At 45.0% G+C, this 21,291-nt stretch overlaps 3 protein-coding genes across 4 annotated transcripts in view; all 3 read left to right on the top strand.

Moving 5' to 3' along the window:
- Window positions 1–309: 309 nt before the first annotated feature.
- On the top strand, window positions 310–5,642 carry LOC121288283 (acyl carrier protein, mitochondrial-like). The gene is made up of 5 exons (XM_041206804.1): window positions 310–510; window positions 940–1,062; window positions 2,507–2,594; window positions 4,600–4,716; window positions 5,467–5,642. The coding sequence occupies exons 1-4, from the start codon at window positions 319–321 to the stop codon at window positions 4,689–4,691; spliced, it is 495 nt and encodes a 164-aa protein (XP_041062738.1). The 5' UTR covers window positions 310–318; the 3' UTR covers window positions 4,692–4,716; window positions 5,467–5,642.
- A 2,367-nt stretch (window positions 5,643–8,009) lies between these two features.
- On the top strand, window positions 8,010–12,953 carry LOC121288382. The gene is made up of 4 exons (XM_041206934.1): window positions 8,010–8,259; window positions 9,940–10,308; window positions 11,601–12,167; window positions 12,922–12,953. Exons 1-4 carry the CDS (start codon window positions 8,217–8,219, stop codon window positions 12,951–12,953), a joined length of 1,011 nt encoding a protein of 336 aa, XP_041062868.1. The 5' UTR covers window positions 8,010–8,216.
- Window positions 12,753–21,291, top strand: part of si:ch211-14k19.8 (mucin-17) — a 28,378-nt gene continuing 19,839 nt past the window's right edge. Inside the window, exons 1-2 of one of the 2 annotated variants that reach the window (XM_041207385.1) lie at window positions 12,753–16,037; window positions 18,482–18,597. In XM_041207385.1, the coding sequence (XP_041063319.1) occupies window positions 13,013–16,037; window positions 18,482–18,597 (3,141 nt within the window). In that variant the 5' untranslated portion in view covers window positions 12,753–13,012. The remainder of the gene's footprint in view (window positions 16,038–18,481; window positions 18,598–21,291) is intronic. The other variant, XM_041207384.1, reaches the window with a different exon arrangement.

Genomic DNA, 21,291 nt, shown 5'->3' with positions numbered 1-21,291 from the left:
TTACCTGAAAAGGGAGAATGTGGAGGGTTATGGGGTGAAGGTGGGAGAATGGCACTAAGGGAATTGCTCATTCGGAGATCCAAATGGCCTCCTTTTGCGTTATAATAATTCTGTGATTCTGAGCCTCTACTATCACTATGTTCCAAACTACAACATGCATGTAAAACTGTATGTTCCCACTGCAACTCGCACTCCCTGATTCAACTTTAGCACCACCACCAAAAAGGTTTTGTTTCATTGCGCAGCCTACTTGCGCAGCACCACCTGCGGATGTGCTGCGCATGCGTGTTGCTGCCCTTTTACCAGCTGTCGCAGTGCATGTTGGGAAATACAATCCTCCCCAAGATGGCGCTGCGTGTACTCTCTCGGTGTGTCCGCTGGTGGCCGCAACCTTGGAGCCGGCCAAGGACAGGCCCCAGCGTTGGGGCCAAGCTTTATGCCGCAGCCAGCAGCAACTACTCTCAGCACGTTTGCAGCAGGAGGGCTCCTGCTGCTGCGCCCCGTGCTCAGGTAATAGGGAGGATGGTGGGTAGGCCGGAGCCAGGACCTGAATTCCTCGTCAGAGCCTGGGGGCGCTGACTGCAGCGGGTGAATTACAGCCCGAGGTGACTCTGCTGGGGGAGAAGGGGTTGCAGTAATAATACTTAATTATTAGGTAAAATGCATCACATGGGATGAATTCCAGATGCAAAATTCAAAATAAAAATTCCAGAGTTGGTTCTAGCCTCTTGGGAAGGTGCAGCTCTGATTGATCTCTTGTGCTCCTGCCAATTGGGTAAGAGCAAAATAAAGATTTGCATTTATTTATGATCTCAAGACATCCTGTAAGAACATAAATAGGAGCAGAGTAGGCCACATTCGCTCATTCAGTAAGATCATTAATAGCCTTCAGACCATGCAGTTTAAATTAATCTTTTTCTTTCTTTTCCCCTATTGTAGAGTTGTAGTCCATTTGTACAGTCATTGCGTCATTATGGGGATCTGCCTCCTCTTTCACTGGACAGCATCCGGGATCGAGTGCTGTACGTGTTAAAACTGTACGACAAAATTAACCCTGAAAAGGTACAGAAACAACTTCAGCCTCCTTTTGTTGAATTGCTGTAATAAGAATAGGGAAACTCTTGGGAAACATGACCTATTATTGTAAAATCAGGTCTGCTAGAATTGACAATTTCTCTAACAAGCCCAACCAAATTCTATACTCAGAGATTGTAGACTGCTAGTCTACATTTGCTCTCTCCATTTCCAGCACCACATATTAGTATGTGGTCTGAATGTATTTATTCACCCCCCCCCCCACAAAAAGGTGATGCGAACACTTCTGTTTTGAAGCAAAAAAGATTATGAGAAAGGTGCTTAAAATATAAACTATATGAGGTGTTGACGAGCCACCATATGGCCACCTTTACAGGCCTTGTCATACACAGTTAATGCAAAAACATTATGATTAAATGTGTTTTAAAGCTGGCTATAGGTGGGTGTCATTCTTTTTGTCTTGGGGTGGAGGGGGTGAGGGGAGCAATATACAAACACTCCCATGATATTCCTGTTATACGGTATTTGTACATAAATCTCTAGGGTAATCAAACGCAAGATCAACCAAGCTTTTATTACTTTTCTTACCATTAGTTATATTAACATTAAAACACTACAGTTTTTACAAATAGAAATGCATAAAATCTTCCCGGCATACCTTCTGGTCAGCTTAACAGTCCATTTAGCCAAACTCAGTATCTTTGTCAGGGTTCTAGTCAATCTTTTAGTTTCCTTAAAATTGATATTGTTAAGCCTAAGAATGTTTCGGTGTTGTATGCAGCAAGCCCTGGATAACATTGAAGCTTGAGCTGCCAAATGGCAAGTAATGTTCTCGCTACACAAGTGCCAGGCAATGACTGTCTTTGCTTAGAGAGAAGCTAACCCTATCCTGTTGACATTCATCCAGGCAAGCATGGAGTATTCCATTAAACTCTTGATTTGTATATGATGGGACAGACTTGGGGAGTCAGGAGGTGAGTTAGTTGCAGAATTCCCAGCCTCCGACCTGCTCTTCTGGCTGTTGTATTTATGTGCCTGGCCCTGTTAAGTTTCTGATCATGGGATCCCTGGATAGAATGAGCCACAAGCTTTACAGACTGCTGAAGTATTTTAGAAGGTTGGCACAACCAGTGTGTTTGCACTTCCTGGCCAACCAGTGGATGTGAATGAACCTTAACAGACACTGTTCACAAGGCAACAAAGGGGAAAATCAAAAGGAATGTAACACACAGTCTCTCTCATAGTCTTCCTCCCACCCTTAAGAAAAGCTTCTCAGAACTTGTTATGAGGCAGCAAATCCCAGTCTTGTTTGGGTGATACTGGAAGAAGACCAAGGTTCTCTGTTCAGTGTTTTTCAGAGGGTCAAATCTGTTGCTGGTGGGGCTGGAAGTCTTGAATGTGTCCTTGTGAATTTTTTTTTCTTGCATTCCTGAAACCCTCTGTATTTACGATGCTCCTTTACTTTTCAAAGCTTCTACCGAGCTCTCATTTCATGAAAGATTTGGGTTTGGATAGTTTGGATCAAGTAGAAATCATTATGGCCATGGAAGATGAGTTTGGTAAGTCTTTGTGTGTGGTGGATTGTGTTGTGCTCATTGTCATGTTGTTGCAGTCCTACCTCCAAATCTGTAACCAGTGAAGCTGTTCTCTTGATCTGTTGAATCTTTCTGTCCACCTTACTGATTTGTACCCTGGCACATGGTTTTGCACTCATGGATGGCCTCTTGGTACTGTGATCAAGTAGCTAATTGTCCAGTGGGAACCCAGATACTTCTCAGCCTGTTCAACCCTTGGGGCATCACAGACTCTCTAGTCCTATACCTGTCCTCTTCCAATGATGATATCATGTTAAGCTCCATTTGTAACTTCTTACAGTTCCTGCTTACAGTAGACCTGGTTAACATTCAGGCTTAAGCTGCTAGTGGCAAGTATTATGATGCAGCAGATGATGGGTGCTAGGCAGATTAAATCCATGAGAGAAATTTGATCACACGGTCACAACTGTTTTGCAATTTGTATTTTATTCCAAGATGCATGCCTTGAATTCAGAAGTAATAGACTACCGTGACTTGAGGTTTTTCAAAAACTAAATTAAACATTTATTAACAAAAGGAAAGATTTCAAGCACATACGTAAGTCTACAAATTATTATAATAACTCCTAAAATCCCTAACTAATCTGGCTCCCAGTTACACCTCCGTTAAAACAACAGTAAAAATGAATAGATTTACACAGATCCAGGCAAAGCAACATACTACCCTGGACAGTCACATTCAAAGTGAGTTTTCTCAGCTTTGGTTCCTTTAGACAGCAACTTGATGCACAGAGGCTAGAGGCTTTTCACACTTGTGTTAGATCTTAGGGTGCCTTCCCTTCTGACACACAGCCTATCTCCTTTATACATGTTTCTCTCTTTTTAATGCAAATTCCATTGTTCCCATATGTTTTTGCAACTTTACTTTTCTCAAAATTACTATGAAAGATTTATATTATATCAGTAACCTTTGGGGAAAATTAAACACAGTTTAGCTTAGTTTCTTCTGGCTAAGTGTAACATCTTACCATCTCTTTGAAATTCAAACTAACCTAATTTATCTAAGAATACAAATGTTCCTCATATTCTAGAACTTCAGCCATGTTTATGCATTTAGCATTTCAAACCTAGCTACTTGTTGATACCTCAAAACCTCTAGACCAGCTGTCTCCAATTCAGTTTGATCCCCCCCTACACACATACACAAACTAATCCAAACTCCACTATTAACTCACTTTTACACTAAGTCACAATAATATTGAGAATTATTATATTTTCATGACATAAAGTAACGTCTGTGCTACACAAGTGCCAGACAAGGACTGTCTCCAACAGTAAAGCACTGAACCACTTCCCCTTGACAATCAACAGCAGCACCATCAGTGACTCCCCCACCATTACATTTCTGTGCTCAGTGGGGTGCCGGTGTTGCCTTTAATCAGAAACTTTGTGGATTGGCCAAATAAACGCTGACTACAAGAACAGATCAGAGGCTCCATATTCTGTGGTGAGTGACTTGCCTCACAACTCCCCAAAGCCTCTTCACTTATAAGACACAAGAGTGTAATGAAATATTCTCCACTTGCCTGGATGGCTGCAACTGCAACCACACTCGAGAAACTCAACATCCCATCCACCACCTCCACTCCCTCCATCACTGGTACACCATGGCTGTAATGTGTACCATCTACAAGATGCGCTGATGCAACCCTCCAAGGCTTCTTGAACACCATCTACCAAACCCGCAACCTCTACCATCTAGAAGGACAGGAGCAGCAGTGTATGCCAGGTGCAGAACAGATGCTGTAGCTCTGTTAGTGTTACCCTGAACAGAGTTGATTCAAGCTGGTGAAATATAATACCTGAGGGCAGGTTGTTGAATGGCTATATACCTGCAAAATTACCCAACAAATCCGTGGGTTACAATGTGAAAGGATTGCTGTGTGCCCAGTGTGGCATGTGAAGGGTGTTAATCTATATCAGCCAAGCTGCTTGTCTCTAGGAGTCACCGATCTTCACTTCTTTTGCAGGGTTTGAAATTCCAGATGTAGATGCAGAAAAGCTAATGACACCTGATGAAATTATAACTTATATCGCAGATAAGAAGGACGTGTACGAATAATCTTTTTTCCTGGAGACAAAAAAGGGTAAGAACTCGTCAGATGAGTACTAGAGGGGCGGGGGGGGGGGGGGAGCAGTGTGCATTTTCTCACTACTTGTGCCTTGTCACAATTGCATGATTTCTGTCGAGTAAGAACAGGATTGACTGGAATTATTTTTTCTCTGATCTCCCTGGACTCAAAACTAGTGCACTGACACGTCATGTTGAGCCTTGCATCTGAAAAAGAATGGCTCTGAGTTGATGTTCAAGGGGTTGGTGAGGATGGGAGGGGGTTGATGCTCATGGAATTGCCCTGACTTCAGTCAATCTTCAGGGTAGAGTTGGGAACAGAGTCCTCCCAATCACCAGAAAAAAGCTTGTTTTATGAATCACTAATCACATTGTCACAGCAAGTGGACCCACAGCTGTGGTGTGGACGGGTGTTGGGAAGGCAGCAGCATCTGTCAACACAAATCACTCATTCAGGTGATGATGAAATCAAAGGTTTCCCTTATTCCCCCCATCAGGAGGCACTACATCTTGTTAGGAGAAGGGACTTGATTGAATCCCATTGCCCCCACCCCCAAACCTCCACAGTCTAAAGGACTGTTCCCTCTATAAATATCAGCTAACTCAGCATAGTCTGGAGTTCAAACCTGGGACTGAAGGAAGGATACTTTACCCTAACCAGTGCTGACATCACAGCTGATCAGTGATGTCTTTTGATTTCCAGAAATGCTTTGGAAAAATTAGAAAAATACATATTAAATTCTGAAACCTGTTTTTGACTTTGCAGGTGCTTGCTGCTGAGAGCATGTGAAACACTCAATATGTGGGGGATCGCAAGCACTGTTTGAAGCATAAGTGCTGCTCTATGGTTTTTGTTGTCTGATTATGTTTGTTCAACCAGTGATATTTCAAGTTCTTGATCACTTGACTTCAGGAATGAATAAATTACTATTGGAGACTTGAGCCTGGATGTGTGTCTGCTGTTTATTCACCAAGCCACTCCGATACTCTTCCTCTCCATGAATTCTAGACTTCTGAGCATCGTTGGACATGCTTCTTCCTCGTTAGGAAGAGGCCATTCAGCCTTTTGAAGTCTGTACCGTCTCTGCCATTCAGTGAGACAGTGGCGAATCTGTATCTGAATTCCATTTGTCTGCCTTGGCTCCATAATTCCTTAATATAGTTGGCAGGCAAAAATCTTGATCTTGGATTTAAAAGTGATAAATTGAGCTAGCATCTATTGCTTATTAATTGAACTGGCAACTATTGCTTTTTGTAGGAGACAGTTCCACATTTCAACCACCCTTTGTGTGAAGAAGTGTTTCTCAACTTCTGAGTGGTCTGTCTGTAATTTTATTATGTCCCCTTGTCCTAGACTCACCCACCATCAAATGAAAGTTTCTCTTTACCTACTTTCACTTCTTTTCAAAATTCTAAAAAAAAACTCAATCAAATCACCCCTTAACTTCTATATTCCAGGCAATGCAAGCCCATTTTATTACTTTGTTATGAACTTAAGGTCAAGACCAGCCATGATCTAATTGAATGGCAGATCAGGCTTGAGGGGCAGTATGGTCTCTTGTTTCTAATTAATCTTCAGCTGTCCCTGGCCTCTATGGAAGCAGCTGGTAGGGGAGAATTGAAGTTAGACTGCAGATGAAACTCCAGCCTCTTAATTTTCTTTCTTCTATTCCTTGTTAGTTTGACATCTTGCTTTTGAATTTGGTATTCACTACTAAATGAATTCACTCTGCTGCACTGTTAAATTCATGCCAGTTACAGTTCTAATGGCTGAGCCTCTGTCCACAGGGTATGCATGGTACTATTTGTAAAGTGAACATTAATCATTGAGCCATTTCAGCTCATTTTGCTAGTTTCATGCTTTGCCACTTAGTGATGTGTGGTACTAAACCATAAAAGAAATTGCATTTATATAGCACCTTTAATGTAGTTTCAAAAGTCCCAAGGTGCTTTGCAACAGCATTAATTAGATAAAAATTGGCACCAAGCCAAAAAAGGTGCCATGAGAGCAAAAGACCAAAAATTTGATCAAAGAGGTTGGTTTTAAAGAGGAAAAATGTTTTAGGAAGTGATTTCAGAGCTTTACATAAAATTTACATAAGGCTGTACAGCACAGAAAGAGACCATTCCGCCCAACCAGTCCATGCTGTCATTTGTGTTCCATATGAGCCTCACCTAATACACTATCCTTTGATTTCTGTCTCCATTGTGTACTTATCTTGCTTAATCTTAAATGTATCTGTCATTTCCCTCAAACACTCCATGTGGTCGCGAGTTCCACATTCTACCATTGTCTGAATTCCTATTGGATTTATTAGTGACTCTCACTTATGTCACCTCGTATTGGTCTCAAACACATGTGGCAAATATCTACAGCTATCCCACGGAACCCCTTCAGAACTTCAAAGACCTCTATCAGATCATCCATTGGGCTTCTCTCTACAGAAAAGAATTCCAACCTATTTAGTCTTTCCTGGTAGTTATAACCTCTCAGTTCTGTTGTAAATCATTTTTTTCCACCTTCTCTATTCCCTCTATGTCCTTTTTGTGGTACGGAGATCAGAACTAGGTTCCTTTTAAGTTTTGTTTGTGGTTAGTACAAACATTCCCATAGCTTTCTCAGTCAAGAATCTGATACACTTAAGCTCACTCCGCGAAAGTAGCAGGTTAGAAAATAGTCCTTGCAGAATAGCTATAGCACAATGAACTTAAGGGGAGGCAAGCAAAACGAGTTAGATAGAAATACAAACATGTATGTTTGCAGGCAGGAATCATTTTACCTGCAAATGTAAACTAATCTTAATTGAAAGTGAAATTGTCACAGGCAAAGCCCGCCTTTCCGTAGGGGGTCACTGAGTAGCAATCAGGACCTGGAGTCTTATCCTGACTCCAGAACGACTCCTGGGTTCGCGATCCTGATAAAATTGGCGGGCGCAGACGAGGGAATCTCACGTCGTTTCCGTACTCTTGGTTTTGGCCGCATTGTGGCACGAGCGAGCAGCATTTTCAAGTATAATTCACCACACCCCAAATTCCCCCATGTATACCGCGCTTTACTGCTAATAGGCACTAAATTATCTTTTTATTTTCCCGGTTGGTTTATCTATCTATAGCGGGACTAACTGCATAGCTCTCAAAGCTGGCACAGACACGATGGGCCGAATAGCTGTCTTCTGTGCTGTAAGATCGTTTTCTCTCAATTGCCTCTCCTCTGTCTCTTCCCTCTCTCTTGGTCCGGGCTCTCTCTCCCCTCCCACTCCCTTTTCCCAATGCCACACTGGGTGTTGACTGTCCCCCACCCCCCTCAGACACGCGGGATCTCCCATTTCCCTGACCGGCTCACAGACGGAAATCCTCTCCGGCTGCCTTCCAACCACAAGATCTCAGATATCGGCAGCTCCGACCCATCCTCCTGCCGATAAATGCAGCTCCCGGGCCGGCTGCAGTTTGCTCCCCTCTCCCGGCACCTCGGCTTCTTCCACTCCAGCCTCTGGGCAGCAGCGAAGAAGCAGGACTATGTTGGCTCGGGCCAGCTGGCTGCTGCTTCTCTCCAGCGCAGGTATCCTCGGCATTCACTCCGACACTCAGGGACATAGGAGCGGAGTGTGGGGAGATCTATCTATTCTGGGATTGTTTTGCATTATATTTATTACATCGCGTTCTATACTGTTATATTCCAGAAATTATTGTATATTACTGTAAATTCTGCGTTGCATATTTATGGGGGTCCGGATGGCCCTCACTGATCCTAGAAAGCTTCGTGTTTGGAAGTTGCCCTTCCAGCGGTGTAACAGGACTGAGTTCGAGAACTTACTGTGTTCAACAGGGCTTTCTATCGCGCACTGAGTGTGTGTGTGTGCAACAGATCTGTGTTCCAGCTCTGAATGTGTGTGTTTAACAGGACTGAGAGTTCCAGCTGTGTATATAACAGGGCTGAGAGTTCCCAGTGCTGACTCTGTGTGTATAACAAGACTGAGAGTTCCCGGTGCTGACTCTGTGCATATAACAGGACTGAGAGTTCCTGGTGCGGACTCTGTGTGTATAACAGGACTGAGAGTTCCCGGTGCTGACTCTGTGTGTATAACAGGACTGAGAGTTCCCAGTGCTGACTGTGTGTGTATAACAGGACTGAGAGTTCCCAGTGCTGACTCTGTGTGTATAACAGGACTGAGAGTTCCCGGTGCTGACTCTGTGTGTATAACAGGACTGAGAGTTCCCGGTGCTGACTCTGTGTGTATAACAGGACTGAGAGTTCCTGGTGCTGACTCTGTGTATAACAGGACTGAGAGTTCCTGGTGCTGACTCTGTGTGTATAACAGGACTGAGAGTTTCCAGTGCTGACTCTGTGCATATAACAGGACTGAGAATTCCCGGTGCTGACTCTGTGTGTATAACAGGACTGTGTGTGTGTGTTCAGTACAGGATTTAGCATGTATATAACAGGTAATTAAAGGTCTCATGGGACTATTTCAAAGGAGAGTAGGGTAATTCCTTGTGTCCTGGCCTAATATTTATTCTAAGGCCACCATTACTAGAACCAATTATCTGGTCAATATCATGTTGTTCTTTTTTGAGATTTTGCTATGTGCAAACTGGCCGACACGTTTCCCACATTACAATACTAACTACACTTCAAGAGTACTTTATTGTCTGTAAAGCACATTAGCGTTTCCTGAGATTTTAAAAGTCTAGGGTCATGGCCGAGTGGGTGGGTGAGCTATAGAAGGACGGCTGTGGCTGAGGAATGGTAATATGGCAACAGCTGATGCCTTTAGGAGGGGAGGAGAATGGGATAAAGGAATAAACAAACACACAACAACAACAACTTATATAGCGTCTTTAACATAGTGAAACATATCAAGGTACTTCCCATGAGCATTATCAAACAAAATTGACAGAGAGAACCCCATAATGAGATAGCAGGATAGATGGCCAAAAGCTTGACCAAAGTGATAAGATTTAGGGAGTGTCTTAAAGAAGGAAAGAGAGGTCGAGACGTTTAGGGAGGGAACTGCAGGGCTCAGGGCCTTGGCAGTGGAAAGCATGTCCATCAGTGGTGGCATACTCAAGTGGCCAGAACTGCAGGAGCGCAGAGATCTCAGAAGCTTGTAGGGCTGGAGGAGGTTACAAAGATAGGGGGGCATGAGGCCATCAAGGGATTTTGACACAGGATGAGAATTTTATCAGTACAGAATTCAAACTTCTGAAATGAAATTAATCAGGGGTTTGTGTCCTGCAGGATTTCTACTCGCTTCAGTGCAGCCGGACTGTGGTGGTGTTCTGCTGCCCAGTGTCACCAGTAGAATCCTACTGGTGACTGACTCCATCAATGGGACCACGTGCTCCTGGATTCTGCAAGCACCCTCTTCAGCGACTGTTGAATTAGAGGTTATCTCATACCATACGGTACCCTGGACAGACACCAGCTGCACCTCTGCTTATCTGGCCATCAAACTGGGGCCAACACAGAAGGAAAGACGGTTCTGTGACTCATTCAGGAGTATTCCTGAGGTTGGTAGAAAGCTAGTGATTCGAGGGAAAGGGCCGGGTGTTGTCACCCTGCGAGCAGCGTACGGCATGAAACAAGGATTCACCCTGCGGTACTCGGGTGAGTTGTGATACATTATAAACCACATGAGACATTTGGAAATGTTTATGGCCTTTCTCTTGAAAGTAGGTATGTGAATCTGTTTGTGCATATATATGTCTACATCTGTACTAACTGTGGGTGTCTCCCTGACTGTGTGTGACTCTTGTGTATCCAAATGTGTGTGTGTGTGTGTGTGTATCTGATTCTTAGAAACATGGAAAATTCTAGCACAGAAGGAGGCCATTCAGCCCATTGTCTCTGCCAGCCGAAACACAATTATCCCTTCTAATCCCACTTTCCAGCTCTTGATCTGTGGCCTTATGGGTTATGGCACTTCAAATGCAGGTTGAAGTATTTTTAAATATAAGGGTTTCTGCCTCAAACACCCTTTCAGACAGTGAATTCCAGATCCTCACAACCTTCTGGTTGAAAAAAACACTCTTCAATTCTCCTCTAATCCTTCTGCCAATTACTTTAAACCTATGCCACCTGGTTATTGATCTTTCTACTAAGGGGAACAGGTCCTTCCTATCCACTCTATCTAAGCCACTCACAATTTTATAGACCTCAATTAAATCTCCCCTCAACTTTCTCTGTTACAAAGAAAACAACCCCAGTCGATCCAATCTTTCCTCATAGTTAAAGATCTACATTTCTGGCGACATCCTTATAATTCTTCTCTGTACCCTCTTTAGTGCAATCACATCCTTCCTATAATACGATGACCAGAACAATATGCAGTACTCTAGCTGTGGCCTAACTAGTGATTTACATACAGAACCTTCTCTTTTGCTGTAACTTCCTCCAACTCTAGGACTCCATGCCCAAGATATCTGCCCCTCCAATTTTGGCCACTTGCACATTCCTGATTTTTAATCATGCCACCATTGGCAGCTGTGCCTTCAGACCCTAAACTGTGGAATTCCATCCATTAAACCTCGCTGCCTTGTTACCTCTTTCTCCCCTTAAGACAATCCTTAGAACCTACCTCTTTGACAAAGCTTTTGGTCATCTACCATATTATCTCCTAATGTGGCTTTTGTGTCAATTTTGATTGATAATGCCCCTCTGAAACACCTTGGGATGCTCAAGGTGCTAAATAAATGCAAACCATGTGTTTTTCTGTTTCTGATTCTTGTCAGTCTGTCACTGTCTAGTATGTGGGTGTTGCTGCAATTCAGTTTGTCAATCAAACATGGTATGAGTGATGAGGGAACAATGCAGTTCGAGTAGTATTAAAATTCCAGGCGTGTATCTGAGTGCCAGGCTCTGCTGATGAAATTCCAATCACGTTTTGTTCTCATTCCTAGTGCTTGTACCAGACGTGAACCATAGAGAAATTGATACAAGAGCCTTGGAGCTGCGAACTCTGACTCCATTGTCTTCCTCAGTGTGGGGGGAGGGTAAGCGAGTTGACCTCAGCAAAGGAGAGGCTGTGATGTTCTCTACATCAACTGGACAGGGGCAGCAAATCATTCCGGAATATCCCAGCATGTCAACAGTGCAGGGGAGACCAGGGCCTCCCTGGAACCATCAGTCTTCCTGGTCTCCTGGACATCCTAAGCTCCCAGGCCATCCTTCAGATCAAGGACTGAGGACTCAAGCTCAGTTGCAGCCAGGAGAAGTCCCAGCAACAAAGGATTCCCAGTCAGATTCCAGAACCACATTCCACCTAAAATCTCTGGGAACACAAGCTTCCCCAGAAAGGTCTAAAACTTCACAAGGTCCAGTAACCCTTAAAATTGCTGCTGTTTCAGATTTCAACACCAGCCCCCAAGTCAATCTTGCCTCCATTCTCCTATCCCCCTCCCCCTCCAGCCCCAGTCCAAGCTCCCCCTCTGGCCCCGGTCCGAGCTCCCCCTCCCCCTCTGGCCCCGGTCCGAGCTCCCCCTCCCCCTCTGGCCCCGGTCTGAGCTCCCCCTCTGGCCCCGGTCTGAGCTCCCCTCCCCCCTCCGGCCACAGTCCGAGCTCCCCTCCCCCCTCCGGCCACAGTCCGAGCTCCCCCTCCCCCTCCGGCCCTGGTCCGACCTCCCCCTCCCCCTCTGGCCCCGGTCCGAGCTCCCCCTCCCCCTCTGGCCCCGGTCTGAGCTCCCCCTCTGGCCCCGGTCTGAGCTCCCCTCCCCCCTCCGGCCACAGTCCGAGCTCCCCTCCCCCCTCCGGCCACAGTCCGAGCTCCCCTCCCCCCTCCGGCCACAGTCCGAGCTCCCCCTCCCCCTCCGGCCCTGGTCCGACCTCCCCCTCCCCCTCTGGCCCCGGTCCGAGCTCCCCCTCCCCCTCTGGCCCCGGTCTGAGCTCCCCCTCTGGCCCCGGTCTGAGCTCCCCTCCCCCCTCCGGCCACAGTCCGAGCTCCCCTCCCCCCTCCGGCCACAGTCCGAGCTCCCCCTCCCCCTCCGGCCCTGGTCCGACCTCCCCCTCCCCCTCTGACCCCGGTCCGAGCTCCCCCTCCCCCTCTGGCCCCGGTCCGAGCTCCCCCTTCCACTCCTCCTCTGGCCCTGGTCCGAATCCCCCATCCCCCTCTCCATCTGGCCCCAGTCTGAACTCTGCCTCCACTCTAACACTCAACTCCAAACTGAACCTTGACTCAACACTGTCTCTCGGCCCCAGACTTCCATTCTCTTTTTTATCTGACAGTACAAGTACGATCGATAATACGCCATTATTAAGTTTGAAGAATTCATTAGCTCCATCTCCAGTTATTCAAAACAAAGACCAGAGGAATGTGATGAACCAAAGCAGAACCAAACTGAACAGCCAGCCTGCCCTGGACTCATCAGAACGACCCTGGGGTACAGATTCCAACTCAGAGCAGCTGCCACTGCTGACCAGCACATGGACTGTGGAACCCGCTGAGATGAACACTAGTGAAGAAGACATGGATACCAGAAATGATGCCAATACTCGCCCAGTCAGTATTTCACTGGGAGGACCAAAATCCCCGCTAAAGATCTCAGGAGATCTTGTAACCAGCATTTCACCAAACACTGACCAAGCATCAACAACCCAATCAGCAGGAACAATGCCACCAATGGCATTTAAAATCCCGTCTGTCACAGCGAGCATTTCTGGAGATGAGGTTTCCAATGATCAGTGGAGGAGCAGCCAGCAGGGCCGCTCATGCACACATGGCATCACTCTTTCGGCAGACCCTGAGATTGAATTAGTGACAAGGCCCCAGTCATGGGATGAAGTGAAGGTTCCAGTCACGTCGACCCCAGCTCATGACCTTTCAGCTCATTTAAGTATTCTTGCTGACGAGGGAATTGTGGAGATTTTCCCAGGAAGTGGTTCTGTGAACAGGGTGGAAAGATCCAGTACAGCAAGCGACACAGCATGGACTGAAAGTCAGGACCAAAACTCCCTTCCGGGTGTCCCTGCCAACCCCAGTGAGCTTATCACACCTCACTCAGAACAAGGCAGGAAACAGGAAAGTGAGTCAGATCAACATACACTTTTCTTCTCTCAGACCACTGACATTTCAGAATTGCTCTCCACTCAAAATGTAAACACACAAAATCTCGTAAACAGCTTCAAGATGGATCCAGTGGTAGGGGCAGTGAATCAGCTAGAAACCACTCATTGGACATTAGATTTCAAAGGCACTTCATCAGATTTTGATGGATCCATTACATCAACTCTCAACCAAGTAATGATTAAATCTGTGTCCAATTCCGGGAACATGTTTGAAGTTCCTGAGCTGATGACCCATTCTTCAAACCTTCCAGTACAGGAAGGTGCTAAAAAAGATACCACAACACTGAGCTATGAGTCAGGACCCAGTGGCAGTGAATGTCTCCCTGAAATACTTCCAACAGTTGCCTCTCTGAGTAGTGCCATCACGACACAGAGTGCTCGATCACAGTTCCCAGTAACGGATAAAAATGCCCTCACGACACAAGGGGAATTGTTCACTAACAGAATCCTCAGCTCCATTTCATTGACTCCAGGTATGACTTTCGCTGCCAATTCTGTTGATGGAAGTGGAGGTGAAATGGTGTCAAGTGAAGTGACAGAGGATAGTGGTGGTGTTACAGGCAGGGGCTCTGAGATTCTGAGTACTAGAGACACCCCAGTGGAGGGTGATGGGAATGTGACACTGTTAACCTTCACTAAAGATGGAACGACCAAGGTGATGGCCACTCACAGCCAAAGGTTAGAGGTTACTCCGAGGGCTAAAAGCAGTTCAGGAATCTCAGTCATTTTTGACTTACCGGGGACTGAAAAGAATGGCAACAGAATGAATACTCTCCATGACAGCACTATTGAAATGATGGTTACCGTAGAACCTTCTGGTAAAACCACATGGTTCGAGGGAGGAACCAGTTCACCGTCAAATTCTGGAGGGAAAAATACAGGTGGGTCTCAAACTGAAGGTAACATAGTATATGGGGACAGAGTCCCATCATTCAGCCCAAGAACACCCGCACCAGAGCCCATCACACCACAGCCACCAGCGAGTGTAAGCCCAACATCTGTTGAAGTTGATCACAGTGCATCTCCACCTAAAGAAATCTTTCCAACCACCCTATCACTCACATGGTTGCCAGAGAGATCTTCAACAGACTTGGAGGCGTCCCCATCACTATCCAGTACTCGAGGAACCATTGCTCCAACCTTAAGTAAAACCAAAATGCCCAGATCTGACAATCCAATCTCATCTTCAGGAAGGACAACTGAGGCACAAACATCTGCAGGTGAGAGGCTCAGAGAGACATTAACCTCAGTAATGAACCAAACTTTCCAGAAGGTGACTGAGATGAACAGATCAGTAATTGCTTCGGGAACACCATCCTTTACTCCAGGATCCTTGGATCAAGCTCAGCCTGATACCAGACCCCCAACATCTCCTTTGCTTCCAGTGTTGACCGACTCTGTTGTTTCAGTGACAAACTTGGCACAGCTTCTGCCATCTATATCCACCTTTGAGACAGCATCTCAACCATCATCTGACCAGACTGGCACAGGGAGTTCACAAACATTTGGCAGCTCCTCTGCAACTTCTGGTGTCTCAGATAGAGGGGAACCAACCTGGCCAACCACCATCGATTTGAAGATTACAGTTCCTCCTCCTCCAGCTTTTTCTTCTGCTGAAGAGGAAGAAAAGCTTGTAACCAGTGAGGAAACTACCTTGTCATGGATGCTTCGGGTGAACCAGTTGGGATCACAGCCTAATGATGGTTCTCCAGTCACACACGTTGGCACAAAGGATCTTAACAGCAATGTATCCCAATCAGCCAAGCCCACAGGAAACAAACAGTGGCAAAGGGAAATATTGTCAACACTTGCTGCTGCACACTCTGCCACCACTGAGGGCTTTTGGACTTGGGGTCAATCTGATTTAGGGACACTGTCAACTGGCCATGGGGTTGTCCCAACCTCGGGGTCCTCAGCTTCTCCTGAAGGAGCCACGTCACTTCCAGCAGTTACAATTATAGCCAAGTCAGTGATAACTCACAGGATTCCCACCACCCCAACACCTAGACGCAGTGACAGCTGGACACTGGGCAAGGTTGACACCTCTCCAAACTCACCCACCCCAGGATTGGGAATGCTGATATCACTGACGCCAACGTCGCAGCCTCTGCACTCACACATTAACCCAACACCTTCAGAGAGAGCTGTGCAAACCACAATGCACCAACCTACACTAGGCACACTCAGGGAGCTGATGAACTCGGTCCCGTCGTCCACTCCAACAGAGAAACGTAAACAAATTTTCATCGTGGGGAATAAGCTGCCGCTGATCAAAGGTGAGTTTTGGTGATAAATGACCAATCCCAAACTTGAATGGTCAGAACTGACCTCTGACTTCAGGCCAGAGTTTCTCTGCTTATTATATTGAGGAGCATCGACAATCTGTGCATGGGGCAGTCTGAACAGTTTAGTCCCTGGGCTTCGATGGGAAGGGCGGGGAAAGTTGTGGGGGCAGGTGTTGGTTTCTCCAGTTACTTTCTCTAGAATCATCAAGGAGGCCTGTTCAAAGACACCTTTAATGACACTGCAACATCAACGCATTTCCATTGTGGAGCTGGGGGATTTAGAGAAAAGAAAGAACTTGCATTCACATTGCACCTTTCATGGTCTCAGGATGTCCCCAAGTGCTTTGCAGCCAATGAAATACTTTTGAAGTGCAATTACTGTTGTAATACAGAACACATGTCAGCCAATCGTCCTGTGGGATCTTTACATCCGCCTGAGAGGGCAGACAAGCCCTTGGTTTAGCATCTCATCCAAAAGTCAGCACCCCTGGCAGTGAGATATAAAGACACGTGCTGGAAACACTGGGATATAGAGCGGGGACATATTGGGAACAATGGGATATGGAGGGTTCACCGAGAACATTGGGATGTTGAGGGTACATTGGGAACAATGGGATATGGAGGTTTCACCGAGAACATTGGGATGTTGAAGGTACATTGGGAACCAGGGGATATAGAGGGAAGACATAGAGCAGTGGGAGAGAGAACACACGAGGAACAATGGCATGTAGAGCAGGTATGCTGGGAGCAGATAGAGAGGGGACACACAATGGAACAGTTGAAAGTTGGATAAGATTAAAGGACGGGAGTGGCAGGTGAGTTTGAGTGGGCTCGTACTGGGATGGGGGTGTGGTTTGTGCATACTGGCAGTGAAAGAGAAATCACAGCAAATCCTCAATTCAGATGTTTTCATCTGCAGGCATGTGGATGAGCTTTGCTCAGGGTTTGGTCTAAATGTTGATGTGGAAAAATGATCAAAGTTTCCAACGTTCTTATCAATAAAACAACCCTGTTGATGGACTGCAGCCAGCATGCAAATCCCAGGCTTCAGTCAGATGTTCCACAGCCTGCAGTACTGACAGACAAACCAGTCTGTCTATCACAGAATATTATATTTCTTAACAATTTCTGTCATAGTCAGAATATTACTTAGAATTTCCAGTGCAGAAACAGGTCATTCGGCCCATATGGTCATTGCTGATGTTTATGATCCACATAAGCCTCCTTTCACCCTACTCCATCTCACCTTAATAGGATGCCCTTCTATTCCTTTCTCCTCCCCGCGTTTATCTAATTTTCCCTTAAATAGTGTTTCCTTTAAATGCTATTTGCTTCAGCTACTCCACATGGGAGTGAGTTCAACATTCTAACTACTCTCTGGGTAAAGAAGTTTCTCCTGACTTCCCTATTAGACTTATTAGTGACTATCTTACATTTATGGTCCCTGGTTTTCGTCCACACTTCAGAAGCACTTCACTGGCAGTAAAATACTTTGGGAGATCCTGAGGTTGTGAAAAGTGCAATGGAATATAGAGGAGAGACACTGGCTACAGTTAAAAAGTTGGATAAATTCAAAGGACAGGAAAAATACAAGTTCTTTCTTTCATTTTGTAATATGGTCACTCTTGCGCCTCAAGTACCTTGGTACAGGGATGGTGAGTGATATCTTCCAATACAGTTTTAAGAGCCATCATCCTCACCCCAAATAACAACAGCTTGCATTTATATAGCACCTTTATGGCAGTAAAACACTTCACAGGAATGTAAATGGTCAGAAATTTGACACCATGCCATATAAGGAGAATGGGTGACTCAAAAGCTTGGTCAGAGAAGTAGGTTTAAAGGAGGAGAGGTAATGGAGTAGGCTTAGAGGAGGAGAGCTAGAAGTTTAGGGCCCTGGCAGCTGAACATGTCTGCCAGTGTGGAACGATGGAAATTGGGGATGCTCAAGAGATTAGAATTGGAGGAGTGCAGAGTGCTTGAAAGATTGTGGGACTGAAGAAATTTTTTTATTATTCTTTCATTGGATGTGGGTGTTGCTTACAAGGCAAACCCATCCCTAATTGCTCTTGAGCTGAATGGTTTGCCATTTCGCAGGGCAGTTAAAAGTCAACCACATTGCTGGGAGTCTCATGTAGGCATGGCAGATTTTCTTCTGTAAAGGGCATTAGTGAACCAGATCAGTTTTTACAACAATCAGTGATGGTTGTCATGGTCACCATTACTAGATTAGCTTTCAATTCCAGATTTTATTAATTGAATTTAATTTCCACTAGTTGCCGTTGCTATATCCCCCAGAGCATTAACCTGGGCTTCTAGATCACTAGTCCAGTGACATTACCACTACGCTATCATCTCCCCATGGATGGTGAGGGGCAAGGCCATGGAGGGATTTGGACATAAGGATGAGAATTTTAACTTGCTGTCTCTTCCAGAGGGCGTCACAGTGAAGATTCCAACAAAACTCATTCTGGACAAGAATTTTACTGTCCAGTTGGAAGACTCAACATCTGAAGAATACCAGAACCTGGCCAAGGATTTCACACACAAAGTGAGGGTTCAAGATCATGCTGCTTTCCATAAAACTCTTGTCCCCGTCACTTTCTTGCACAACAATGTTGGTTTTTTAAGACAGAGTGTAATTGTGCTGTTGTGCAAAATGCTTATTCCCCCTCTCTTAGAATTGATAAGAATCTTGACAATTCATAAGGGTTTCTAGTGCCCGCCCAACCCCAGCCAGTGCCAGATGATGTAGTGAATGTGTGGTTACAGCAAGACTCATTTACAGGAAATCCTCGGTTAACATTGTTAATTGGTTCCCAGAAAATGCAAAATTATGTTATGCGAATCACCTGTACGATATTATAAATGGGATTACATTCCTAGGGGAAGGCTTTTGGAATGTACAATTCCAAACCAGCATGTACATTAACATTTTAAAGCTTAACGAACATCAACTATAAATATGACCAAATGCCGAAAAGCTAAGAAAAGATAAAGTTTGGGTACTCACCAAGATGTGAAGCTTTGTCTCACTGGATGATTGGTGCTGGAGGTGGGTCTTATCGGAGGCTAGGAGGACTTCTGGAGAGATTATTGAAGTGGATTTTGAGGGCTTGGTTTATTGGGGAATTGTTATTACTTCTGTTCACTTATGAACTGTGTTTTATATCAACTATCAAAAGGCATCATCACATGATCTTCAGGACTCTGCAGCATCCTTTGAAAGGTTCTTTGCAGTGGGGTTTTTAAAGAATTTTTCTTTGCGGAGCTCCCTCTAGCAATTAACTGCACTGTTAATGCTTCTGTTCACTCTTGAACTGTGCTATCAGGGTGGTCTTCATTAAAATTGGCCATTGCTTCTTCAAAATTTTTCAAGGTATCATCAAGTGATCTTCGGCTAAATGTCTTGGTGGACCTTACTGAAGGCTTGGAGGGCTTATGGAAGTGGCTTTTTGAGGACTTTTTGGAGGCCTGCTAGGATTCCTTGTTGAATCTTTTGAAGGGTTCTTTTTAGGGGGTTTTTTAAAGAATTTTTCCAGTTACAGCTGCACTTTTGCTTTTTTTTTTCTCTGTGGAGCTCCATGTAGCAGTTGATTGCATTGTTAATGCTTCTGTTCACTCTTGAATTGTGCTCTCTATCAGGGCTGTCTTCATCAAAGTGGCCAATGTCTCTTCAGACTGTGTTAAGGCATCATCAAGTGATCTTTGAGCTAAATGTCTTGTTTGGTTGTTCTTCTTGCTCATCATCATTCCCCCTCTTCCACAGCCCTCTGTTGTTCCATTTCCTCCAGGTCCTCAGCAGACAACACCTCTGCATAGGAGGCAAGTGACGCTGCAACATCCTCAGTGTTTAGCTCATTCAATCCAATTTGCTTGTCCATTTCCACATTTGCCTCTTGGATCTTCTTGATAGGTTCCACATAGCCTTTGGCCCTAATGCAATTTGGCCACAACTTCCTCCACATACTATTCATATTGGATGAGGTAAACTTTCCATGCCATAGTGATGCTATTGATGGCCTTGACAGTGTTGTAATTCTTCCAGAATTCTTTCAGGGTAGGAGCATCATCACCTTCAGTTTCCCTGATGATTTGTCCAAAAGATTCTGGTAATAGGCCTTGATGATTGCAATAGCCCTTTGATCCATAGGTTAAAGAATGGAGACGTTGTTAGATGGTAGAAAGATCACTTTAACATTGTCACTGAGGTTATCAAGAGCTGCAGGGTGGCCAGGAACAATGTCCAGGAGGAACACTGCTCTTTTGGAAAGATTATTTTCTGAACAATAATCCCAAACAGCTGGGCAAAAGTAGGCTGTAAATCAATTCTCAGAAATCACTTGGGTTCACCATGCCTCCTTTTTTGCCCTCCACACCTGTTGCAGCCTGTTCTTTGAATTACCCTTCAGTGCCCTGCAGTTTTGGGAATGGTAAACAAGCATCAGCTTTACTTTAAAATCACCTGCTACACTTCCACCAAGCAGCGTAGCGTACACTTTCCTTTCTTGAAATGTATGTCCTGGAAGGCATCCTTTTCCAGAATAAACCAGTCTCATCAATATTAACCACTTGCTGAGGCGTGTATCCACCCTCCTCAATGATTTCACGTAGTGTTTTAATGAAGGACGCAGCTGCTTTACCATCAGCACTGGCAAATTCCCCACTTACAACAATGTTTTGCAAGTTAGTATATCTTTTCTACCTTGCAAACCACCCACGACAAACATTAAATGGCCTTTGTTTGAGCTTCCATCACGCCTTTCTTAAGATCATTTTATAAACTCCCGGCCTATTTTTGAATAATCTAAGAGGCATGCATTGCTGAGTTTGATGTTCAATCTAAATGGTCTTCCATGTTAATCGTAATTCCAAAGGAGGTATGCAGGTAATACTGTAGTGAGAGGCTTTGGAGAATCTTTATATACTTTTCGTTGTCTTTTTTCAGTAGAAAGCACTTTATAATCGTTGGCTCTTTATTGACTCATTATGAACAAATTAATGAATAATACCTCAACAATTCAAAAGAACTAAGCAGGCAACGGGAGACAACACTGTTTTGGGTGCTTTACAAAATGGCGCAAACGCCTCCTGTTTACAAGGCAGTGACTGCTTAACCCCAGTAGTCTTCAAAAGGACCATAGTGGACCACTACAGTACCGCACTAAAACCTGGGCACAGAACAAAATCCGAAAGATTCTTCAAAGCCTCCCAATGCAGAATTGCCTGCACACCCCTTCACCCA

This window comes from Carcharodon carcharias, chromosome 15 (assembly GCF_017639515.1).
Source record: "Carcharodon carcharias isolate sCarCar2 chromosome 15, sCarCar2.pri, whole genome shotgun sequence".
Taxonomy (NCBI): domain Eukaryota; kingdom Metazoa; phylum Chordata; class Chondrichthyes; order Lamniformes; family Lamnidae; genus Carcharodon; species Carcharodon carcharias.
Note: the sequence above shows the minus strand (reverse complement) of the source record. Positions and strands in the feature narration are given on the sequence as shown.